This window comes from Grampus griseus, assembly GCF_964374135.1.
Source record: "Grampus griseus genome assembly, chromosome: 9".
Classification (NCBI taxonomy): Eukaryota; Metazoa; Chordata; class Mammalia; order Artiodactyla; family Delphinidae; genus Grampus; species Grampus griseus.
Genome location: NC_139003.1, coordinates 13,048,519 through 13,059,505, shown reverse-complemented (window position 1 = coordinate 13,059,505; position 10,987 = coordinate 13,048,519). Strand labels below are relative to the sequence as shown.

Below are 10,987 nucleotides of genomic sequence, written 5' to 3'. Positions count from 1 at the left end.
ATGTGCCAGGCATGTGGCAGGTGCTCGGGAAAGAGTTCTAACTGGATTCTCAGCCTTCTGCTGGAATTCACATCTATCAGATGGAATTACCCATTTTTAGTTAGTTTTTATTTTTACCAACAACTGTAATATAGGCCCTAGCTATACCATCTGGATTAGGCCTCTTTAAAAATATCATTTATCTAAGCATATGCAGCAGGATTCCTACTAGTTCAGGAATTATTCACGGGGCAGTTATTGCCAATACTTCCAGTGTTGGAGGGAAAGAAAATCATAGTTGGAGTAGTTGCTGCACGCGCTCCCGCCTGTGTGCTTTGCTCTTTTCCTGAGAGAGGTAGGAACGAGGTTAAAGGTACTTTATTTGGCACAACAATGTGCATATAGTTACCACTTCTGTACTGTACACTTGAAAATCGTTAAGATGGTAAATTTTATGATTTTACCACAATAAAAACAAAGTACTTAAAAAATTTCCTTGATGGTGCTAGAGATCTTCAGAATTCTTGGAAAAAAAAAAAAATCAGAAAGCCCTTGCAACCTCATTGGAAACTCACTGCTAGAATATAACACAATGAGCATCGAGCTCCTCTACTGTATACAGCTCACCTCTCACAGAAATAACGTCTTACACACTTTGATCTCTGGTTAAGTTGGTTAAGTCCAACCTTTTTCACAGAACTTGCAAAGCCCTTCACAGTTTGGCCTTTGTCTATTTCATTATGACTAACCCATACTAGTTAGTGGTCATTTTTCCAATTCCTTGAACGGGACAATTTCTTCTTACCTTAGGGCTTTGCAAACGGCATTCTCTGTGCCTCAAATGCTTTTCCACCATTTTTCTTCTGCCTAACTCTAATTTATTCTTCAGAGCCCCACTTAAATATCATCTCTTCAGGGACGCCTTCTTTAAAATACCAAATGAGGTTTGGGCCTCTTGCTTTGTGGATCGATCCATCCACACTCTCACAGAAGTCTGGTCTGGATTTTTCCTTTGTAGCATGTAATACAATTGTATTTATGTAATTATGTAATATTAGGCTCTCCCTCAGGACTGAAAGTTCCACAAGGTACGGACTGTTTGTTGCAAACCACTGTATTACCCGGGCTCTGGTAGGCTGTATACAGCAGGTACCCAATGCTCTCTTAACAGACGCAGCCTTTTATCCCACAAATTTATCTTACAGATATTCTCAAAGGAGTAGGTGGAGAGGCACATCAAGTTTGTGAGCTTGGTGGTGGAGACCGTAGCTGAACAGCCAGAGAGATGAAAGAGCTTAGGGCTGGCTAAGTGGGGAAGCAAGAAGGGAGTAACGAGGGTGTTCATTTAATGAGTTTCTCCTCCACTCCGCCAACATCCCATCCCCTCCCAAACAAGTCATTCAATAGTAATCATGCACTCATTTCTCTGGGGAATAAGGTAAACTTCAGATTACAGAACCAAGGTAAACAATGTTGCAGAATTAAAATGTGTTCAAGAAACCAGTCACAATTCAACTGCATTAGACTTCAGCACGGAGATGACTGTATTCCTCTGAATAATCTTCAACTTAGGAAGCTTGTACTCCTCCAATATGTGGAGGGACAATAAATACACTTCGTCCTGCTCTTGGTTGCTGAGGGAGAAGTCCTCCCCTGATGGCCCAACACTATTTCCTTTTTGCTGCTCTCTTCCCTTCTCCTTTCCTTGGTTTCCCCTTTCCACGAAGCTTCTTCAGACGCCGCTGCTCATCCTTAAAGTCCTGATGCTCATCTCTAAAAGAGAAAGAAAAAAAAAGTAGCCAGTATTTTTATCAGACTGGAAAAGTACACCAATCTAGAATGTTCTCTTAGGTGGTTCTGGTTATCAAGCTTTGACTCCTACAGGGCGCATGCTCAGCTTGGTGAACAGAAAGGACAGGGAACCCCCGACATACAGATGGGCTGTGTTCCCAAAGTTCATTTCTAGGTCAGTTTTCCCTCACAGAAACAATGCTACCCACAGCTTAATTACCAAACCCGCCCATGTAAACCTAGGTAACTAGGATACAACACTGATAATTGCCCCAAATTTCCCTGTAACACTAAGACTAAACACTGAAGGGGGCAGAAAGTGGGTATAAGCTTCAACAGCTACACGAGACCCTGAGGGGCCCAGGGATTAGCACCTGCTACAAACGGGAAAGGTCTGGAGGAAGCTGCCCTGATGGCAGTGGATGATTCACACAAAAAGGCTGCCGGGGAAAGTCTCAGGCAGAAGGAAGCCGGATCAACAGACAGATCCTCCAGGGGTCAAGGCTGCCAGGACTGTCTGTACATACGAATGAAGACTGCCTGTACTGTATAAAAATATCTGCGTTCTAAGATCAAATACGGTCAGTGTTCTTGGGGGACTGGCTCTAGGACCCCCCCCAGATACCGAAATCCACTGACGCTCAAGTCCCTTACGTAAAACAGCATAGTATTTGCATATTCTACACTCATCCTCCTGAATATTTCAAATCATCTCTACATTACTTACAACACCTAATACAATGTAAATGCTATATAAATAGTTGCCAGGTGTGTGGCAAATTCAAGTTTTGCTTTTTGGAACTTTCTGGAATTTTTTTTAATATTTTTGATCCGTGGTCAGTTGAATCTGCAGATATGCAACCTGCGGATATAGAGGCCCTCAAACAGTATAGTGTTTAAATATGTAAGCTGTGGAACCCATTTGACCCTGGGTTTAAGTCACAGCTCCACCATTCAGTAGCTGTGTGACCTTGGATAAGGAATCTTCCCTCCCTGCCCCTTGGTCTCCTCACCTGTAAAAGGGTGGATAATGGCGTACCAATTAAATGTAAGAGAGGGGTTTGCTGGGCCCAATTTTTAACTCCCTAGGCTGTTTTACTTTATTTTTTTATTTTGGCCGTGCCATGTGGTCTGTGGAATCTTAGTCCCCCAACCGCATTGAACCCGGGCCCTTAGCAGTGAAAGCTCAGAGTCTTAACCACTACACTGCCAGGGAATTCCCCCTAGGCTGTTTTAAAATAGATCAGTTTTAAGGGTATGATGTTTCATTCCATGAACATGATAGGTACAACAGACCTCTTAGGGATCAGCTATGATTGCCCCCCAAATAAGTCATTCTCAAAAACAGAGTAATTCTTCTGAAATATAAGTCAGATCATGTCACTCCTGTTTACAACCCGGCAAACTGCTCCCCGTTTTACTCAGCCCCCTGCACAATCCACCTCCTGTCCCACTGTTCTCCCCTCAGCCTGTGCAGCCCCTGGAACAGACGAGGAACATTCCAACTCAAGGCCTTTGCTCTGCTCTTGTCTCTGCCTTGCAAGCTCTTCCCTGGGTCCCACCTGGCTCACTCACCACTCTCAAGTCTCTGCTTAAGCCTCATCTTCTCTATGAGGCTAACCTTGACTGTCCTGTTTAATACTGTGCCCTGTCCTCTCCCCGCCCACTGAGTGCCCAGTCAGCACTCTTGATCCTGCTCAGCAGGCTCTACTGTTTTTCTTCCCTGTAGCACATTCAACTTGGTAACACACCACATAATTTACTTATTTAATATGTTTCCCCCTTCTCCTTCCCTCCCCGCCCCCCAACCTTTCCCGACAACCTCCTCCAGAGAGCAAGCGACCAAGGCAGGGGTCTTTGTCTCTGCTGATGAACCAGCCCAAGCACCTGCTTGGCTGAATGAGTCACTGTTTTTGAGAACCTGCTTCCCTCCCTGTTTTGTAGGTCTCTGAGTAAGATTTTCTTCATTGAAGACTGTCTAGTTTCATCCTGCCTGACTTCCCAGGAGGCCTTGTGTTAGAGGCACCATTTACCATAACTAGTGGCTAAATGTGAAAATAATTGTGCTTTTCCATGGATAACTAAATGCTAAGTATTTTTTCTCTGTCCCCAAAGATAGTCAAGGCTTTATTTTTCAAACAAATGGAGAGTAGCAGCAAACAAGTAAATTAAAATAACTGAATGTATTTAATTTGGTTATGGGTTATGATTTTCTACTGAGGACATCTACCTTCCAATATTTTATTTGGGGTAAGAATAAAATTAATTTTTATTTTTTGAGCCGAGACTAATGGCAAGGGAGATAATCCCAAAAGCAATTCCAGAAATTCAAAATACGTCATGGACTATCATCTCTAGTAATATATTAACGAAGAAAATCTATTCTATTTTGTTAATTGCTGTTCCCCTTGTGCCCATCTTAAGTGCCTGTACATGGAAGGTACTTAAAAAAAAATCTATTGGATAAAAGAATGTACCAATCTTTAGTTATCTGGAATGAACTATTAATTTTATTATATTAGCGCCAACAGTCCCAAATTAATGTTTGTACTGTTGCCCTAAGACAAGTCCAATTAAAACTTGTTAAATTGAAAAAAAAAGTAGGCATTTTAACTTTATACAATTATGTACTGTTTAAATTCTTTTATAATGAGCATGTATTTGTTTGGTAACTAAGACTTTTTTTTAAAGAAAATGGTCACATGGGTATTTGATCTTTTTTCTTTCTAGAGCAGTACATCATCTTAAGCACCCACTTCCGACACATACACAAACATACAAATGCATGGTGGAAAGAGCCTGCTACTCTTACTATTACATATTATTATCCTATTATAATGTTGATTACATATTACTCTTAAAGGTAAACTACAGCTTATTTAGACCAAATTCGTATACCAAAAAGGGTACCAACTAAAAGTGTCCAAAGAGGGTGAAAGCAAATAAGAAATCCTACAAAACTGCCCTCAGGAAAGGAAGGAGGCTCCCCCTCGCCAGTTAGGAAGCAGATCAGCCACAGGGCAGGGACTCCTTTCATCTGACCAACAAGAATGTGCTCAGTGTTTAGACCAGTTTTCCTCTGCATCCATTGAGTGCTCTTAGATTAATGACTAATTTAACATCTCACTATAGCTCAGTATCTAGTCAATGTTAGTCACATTTTAGACATAATTAAATTATGTCTTCCAATAACTGCATGTTTATTTTTTTTTTTAAGTATATTCATTATGGATATTTTGAAAGCTTTCCCCTCCCACAACTGTACCTTTTGAACTACCTGGGCACTATTATAAGAACCACAAAACTATAAAGATAGAAAGGCTAATTTTTTCCTTTTCTGATCTACTAAACAAATTTCTTATAGGTTACTCTTCGTGTGTGTGGGTTTTTTTGTCATTACCTGTAGAGTCCAAGAAAACGTAGTGTCCCCATGAGTGCAAAATAAGTGTTGTGATTAGGATACCAGTCATAAGTCTCCTTCCTCTTGGCCAAAGGCTGCTCGCTGAACAGCTTCACCACTTTCATGGATTTGGAATCAGCAGGCCTGGCAACTTCACCAAACAGCCGGGCACTCAGACGACTCATGCGCAAGGCATATTCTGAAAGTGACGACATTTCTTGCGCAGCAAGGAGCAAGAGTCCCTATAAAAAATGAGAAGAAAGATAAACAGGTTAGTGCAAGAAATTCCCAGATTATCGAATGAACGGTTTACAAAGTGAAAACACGGCAAGCCACACGTGAATCAGTTCACATCTTTGGCAGGATGTGCCTTGGCGTTGAGAAATATCCACAGTCCAAGTGGCTATTTCCTTTGCATGCTTTACATTTTTTGCATCTTTTTTTTTTTTTTTTTTTGCGGTATGCGGGCCTCTCACTGTCGTGGCCTCTCCCGTTGCGGAGCACAGGCTCCGGACGCGCAGGCTCAGCGGCTACGGGTGAGCCCAGCCGCTCCGCGCGCGGCATGTGGGATCCTCCCGGACCAGGGCACGAACCCGTGTCCCCTGCATCGGCAGGCGGACTCTCAACCACTGCGCCACCAGGGAAGCCCCTTTTTGCATCTTTTACATTTGGTGTTCACACACTATTACGTCCCAGCTGTACTGCCTCTTTTACAATGAACGATTTTATGACTCAATAGGTTATTTACTGAGAGTCAGCTTACCTATTTGTAGGCTAGATGAGGACAGGGAAACAAGTTATCCTACCACAGCATTGTTATTATACCTTCAGAAAACACCTACCTCAGCAATCTGCATAATAAACATGCTGACTGCTTGCCACCTAAAGGTTTAATCATGGTGGAGAAATAATTATGCTGTTGTCTTTATTATCAGCCCTTTGAATGCTGTTCTCCTCAAGGGCTCCAGATGGCTCTAAGAACAGCTAATGAGTTATGAGGTCATTTAGCCTCCAGGTTGCTGGATTGAATTCTGCCTAGAGACTGAGAGCCAGCTGGGAAAAACAAAGATAGTAGTCTTATAGGAATTAACTCAACAGCTCAAAAGATTCATTTTATTCCTGAACAAAAGGCATTTATGAATTGTGATGTTACTTGCCTTATCTTCCATTTTATATATTCTGCTTTAATGAAAATTAGCTGAATTCTTATTAGCTGAAAACAGTAACTTTTTCTTCAGAGGCATAGAATGTTGAAATAGTATAAGAATATCTGTAATATGCAGAAATTATAGGTACTATATATCGAAGATTATATAGGTGATACATAAAAATCAAGAACGTTCACAGGTACTACAGCCAATATTTTATAATAACTGTAAATGGAGTATTACCTTTAAAAATTGTGAATCACTATATGGTACACTTGTAACATATAATATTGTACACCAACTATACTTCAATTAAAAAAAAAAAGCATTTGAGAGTTCCTTAACTGAAAAAAAACAAAAAAACAAAGAATGTTGCTGGTGGAATAACCCTCATTCCATGCTAGTTCAAATGTAAGGGTACCTGTTGGCAGAATATGCTAATTTACATGAAATTTTTATAGTGAGATGAGAGTCTTTGCTGACTAAGACAGTATCCTGGGGGACAGTTCAGCTGGGATGAAAAGGAGTTGATCTCCAAATAGAAAAAAGGCATAAACCTATCTTGAAAAACCAAGAGAAGAAATATATTAAAAAACCCTCCTCAACAGGAATGCCGCCAAGTTAATTTCAAAACTGCTCTGGCAATTTAAATATCCAGTATTTAAATTAAAGAATTTTTCATGTTCATTCCAAGATCCATTGAAAGAGCAGAGGATGACCTCAAACCAATTTCAGAATGTTAGTCTCAAACCATTTACCTTCTGAACACCAACTGAGCAATCTTGGGCCAATAGCGCCACCTGAAGGCCAGCAGTGGGAGAACTGTCCAAGGTCTCTCCCCTCCAACCTGGGATCTGTGCAAACCTTACTTACTCCTTCCTTTTCCTTTCAGCACTCAGTTCTAGGATTCCTTTCTCTCCCAACTCTTGCTCCATTATGTGGATGGGGATGGATTGGGGTTGTCAGAGATGTATAATTTCATCAATGAGAAAAAAAGTCATTAACAGTTAATGTATAAAGAGAAAACAGTGCTATAAACCTCTAAAGGCCTTGCAAATTACCAGAAGTTGCCTTCAGAAGCTACAAAAAGTTTCTTTGCATGCATTATCTTTTGTCTTCTTTCCACTTTTAAGGTTATCTTTTTCCCAAACATCAGACAAAAAAACTTAAAAACAAAAGGTTTCTTAATCAACTTTTCTTTGTTTTGCTTAATTACCATTATGGCATCAGAACAGATTTCTGTTGCCATTGCACAATATTTCCACGATCAGTTATTTGTAAGGTGGTCTAGGAACTATCATTTTGCTACAAAATTTTCACGAAAATATGTTCTGAACCCCAAATCATTTTATTTTATTTTATTTTATTTGCAGTACGCGGGCCTCTCACTGTTGCGGCCTCTCCCGTCGCAGAGCACAGGCTCCAGACGCGCAGGCTCAGCGGCCATGGCTCACGGGCCCAGCCGCTCCGCGGCATGTGGGATCTTCCCGGACCGAGGCACGAACCCGGTCCCCTGCATCGGCAGGCGGACTCTCAACCACTGCGCCACCAGGGAAGCCCCAAATCATTTTATTTTTAAATGAAGAGGCAGCATGGAATCCTGAGGCCTAGGTTTGAGTATTGGCTCTGCCACTCATCAACCGGGTTATTTTGAACAATTACCTATCCTCTCTAAATATGAGTTTCCTTTTCGGAAAACAAAGCTTGAAGGACCATGTGAGAAACAAGACAGTGGCACTGAATCAATGGTAAACTAAAAAAAGAAAAAAGGAAAAACCTGAACATGCTTGGTGTTCATACGTTCTATACAGACACATTTGTTTATTCCTTGTCCTCATTTAATCATGTAAAAAAGCATCTGCACACTCCATGTAGTTGAACCTGCACCTCCCTGGAATGGTATCCTCACTTACAGACACTGACAGCCAGAGAAACATAGACGAGGGGACCAGCAGCTTGGTAACCTGACAGGTAGTAAGGAGGGAGGGACTCACTAGGACAGTGGTCACGGAAGCCTTCCCAGGATGCTAAGTTATCTCCATGCCCACCATGGAATGTAGCAAAGTACTGGGACACATAGCTCATAAATAATAAGGTCTCATTAGAATCCAATGGAAATGGTCATATCACAAAATCCAAGTCCTAAAACTTTTATGATGGAGAAGGAGAATAAGCCTCTCCAAACCTGAATCCTTTACTAGAAACAGAAACACTTGCTAAATAGAAGCAAACTGAAAATGCCTATGACAGTTGCCAATTACTGCTTTGTAGTCTCTTACAGAGCACAGACCTGTATGCTTCTGATGAAGTACAGCATTGGAGCTTGGTAAACCTTCCTGTTACATAGACTAAAACAGCTCACAAGTTCTGCTGTCCATAAATATTGGTCCTGAGACTGGCAAACTGCCACTCTATTAGCTTTACGTTTTTTTAAAGATTGGAAAGGCTTATCTAGGATTTTTCAGGACCCTGGTATGCCCCTTTACAGAAACTTTCAACTTTATCTTAAAAAAACCATGATGACCGTGTGAAAGACATTAAGGTAAAAGGCAAAAAAATTAGATTTTTATTCACATGAAGCTATTCTAAGGGGTAGAGAATAGTCACTTAAAATATCAAATTTTCTTTAAATGTGAACTAAAGAAAACAGTATCATGAAGAAAAATTACCTGGACTTGAAAATGCTAAGCAAAAACAAATTACTGAAATGTGCCGGAGCGAAACATGTTAAGCCCATAGGAGAAAATATCCATCTCTTTACTTTAGCATAAAAGGCTAAGTTTCTCTGGTCGTTCTGATAGGTCTGATGCATTTAAAAGGTCAAGTTTATACAGTAACTGGCTTTGGATTAGGTTTGCCTTTTTTCTTTGAAAAGTGCAGATAATGTGCAGGAGTTCTTAACCTGGGTAACCCTCAGTGTGGTGAATCCCCGGGGGGAACTTTAAAAGTGAATGCTGAAATGTGTGTGTGTGTGTGTTTGTAAATTCTGCTGGGCGGGCGAGGTTTCTCAAAAACCACGGGTTAGTGGAGAGCGCCAGCTCTGGAGTAGAAAAGCTGGTTGGAATCTTGCCACTGCACTTTAATGGACATATCGTGTTTGCAGTAGTATGTATTCTTTGCCTTCGTTTTCTCATCTACTACAGGACAGTTGTACTATCTCACTGAATTATGAGGCTGACGTGCGAAACTCATGGCCCAGGGCCTGCCCTAATAGAGTTATCAGGCCTCAAGGAACTCACACAATGTGCACACGTGTTTCACAGAAAAATCTAGACACAGTGCTTTTTTTTTTTTAAAGCCCAGTACCGCTTATTTTACTGGGTCGCAGAGACACGAACGGCTCTGAATGGATGTCAAGCTTTACTCAATTCAACAAGAACACCCCCAACCTCCAACCGCCTGGATCACGCCTGCCTGTGATGGAAGCAACAGTGTCAAGTCAACCGACGTTTAAATCGGTAGGGCATTTCGCCAATATTTTTCTTAAATATCATTCAATCATACTTTTCTGAAGCTGGTAACAAAACTAATCTGCACCCCCAGCCCCACAAAGCTAAGGCCAACTGATGAGCAGAGAAACCGAGCCTTGAATGCTGCCTAAACAGGAAGAGAGTAACTGCGCCGGAGAGGAAACTAGGCTAGCGTCCTTCGTTTGGTAAATCTCGCCAAGTTATGCAGGAAAAGGCCAAGTTGTTTGGGGGAGACCTGTGAAACCTCCGAGCTGCTTAATGAAATTGACTCGTCCTATTCCTGGAGACTCTACAAGGTTGGAGACCTCCGCAGGGTCTCTGCAGCCATTGCCCATAACTCACTACATGCCCCCCTAACAGTCACCTACAGACTTACCTATTCGCAAGCCTCCTCTGCCGCGCGCCCCTTTTCCGGAAGGCCCGCCCCTCAGTTCCTGCCGGAGACTTCAGCGGGGAGCAGTGGAGAAACGGAAGTTTGGCGGCTAGAGTGGAGTCTTAGTGAGAGACCCGGAACTCCTAACGTCTGACCTGGCGCCTGCGCAGTGAGACGAGCGCCTCCAGGTGAGCGGAGGACTGACGGAACGCAGGTTCAGGGACGAGAGGCCTGGCTTTCATGAACGTCCTGCAGGGTTCGCTAACTCTATTTTGTTGGAAATGGCTATAGCGCTGACCCCAACCCCCCAACCTCTGAAGCAGTGTTTATGCGTGTGCCATGTGGTGGAGAATGAAATGCTTTTTTTTTTTTTCTTTTCCTCCTTCCACTTTCTTTCTGCGTGATTTTTTTCTCTTTTCATCCAGCTTAGGCCTTGACGTGCTTCAAGCGCATTGCTTGACTTTGACAGAAGAAACTTCTGACTCATCAGGGGTGCCATTCCCCTCCCTCCCACCGAGCTACTCATCTCTAACAGTCAATTAGTATCGCTTCCCGGAGGCCATTCTTGATACCTCTTTGCTGGATTAGGGGAACTATTTGGAGTGCTCTGTGTTTCTCTACCCCACTGGCCTGGAAGCTTCTTCAGGGAGTAGGGATGGGGTATTTATCTGACTCCTCAGTAGTTATCTAGACCCCGCTTGACAGTAGAAACACTGTATTTTACTCCATAAGACATCTGCTCTCAAGCAAGCCATATAGGCAATTGGCTGAAGCATTTGTTGAATATTTAATAGTTCAGCTGAGAACACTTCTTATTTTCTGAGCA

The 10,987-nt window shown here is 42.1% G+C and overlaps 1 protein-coding gene across 1 annotated transcript; it reads right to left on the bottom strand.

The window, feature by feature from the left end:
• Window positions 1-341: 341 nt before the first annotated feature.
• Window positions 342-10,240, bottom strand: MRPS33 (mitochondrial ribosomal protein S33). The gene is made up of 3 exons (XM_082661855.1): window positions 10,165-10,240; window positions 5,171-5,412; window positions 342-1,752 (listed from the first exon to the last, which is right to left on the bottom strand). The coding sequence occupies exons 2-3, from the start codon at window positions 5,383-5,385 to the stop codon at window positions 1,647-1,649; spliced, it is 321 nt and encodes a 106-aa protein (XP_082517981.1). The 5' UTR covers window positions 5,386-5,412; window positions 10,165-10,240; the 3' UTR covers window positions 342-1,646.
• Window positions 10,241-10,987: the final 747 nt, after the last annotated feature.

Excerpts from the sequence above, each read along its gene's own strand:
- MRPS33 (XM_082661855.1), bottom strand. The coding sequence starts at position 5,385 with ATGTCGTCACTTTCAGAATATGCCTTGCGCATGAGTCGTCTGAGTGCC. Across the intron at positions 1,753-5,170 it reads CGTTTTCTTGGACTCTACAG|AGATGAGCATCAGGACTTTA; the intron begins GTAATGACAAAA and ends TTTCTCTTTTAG.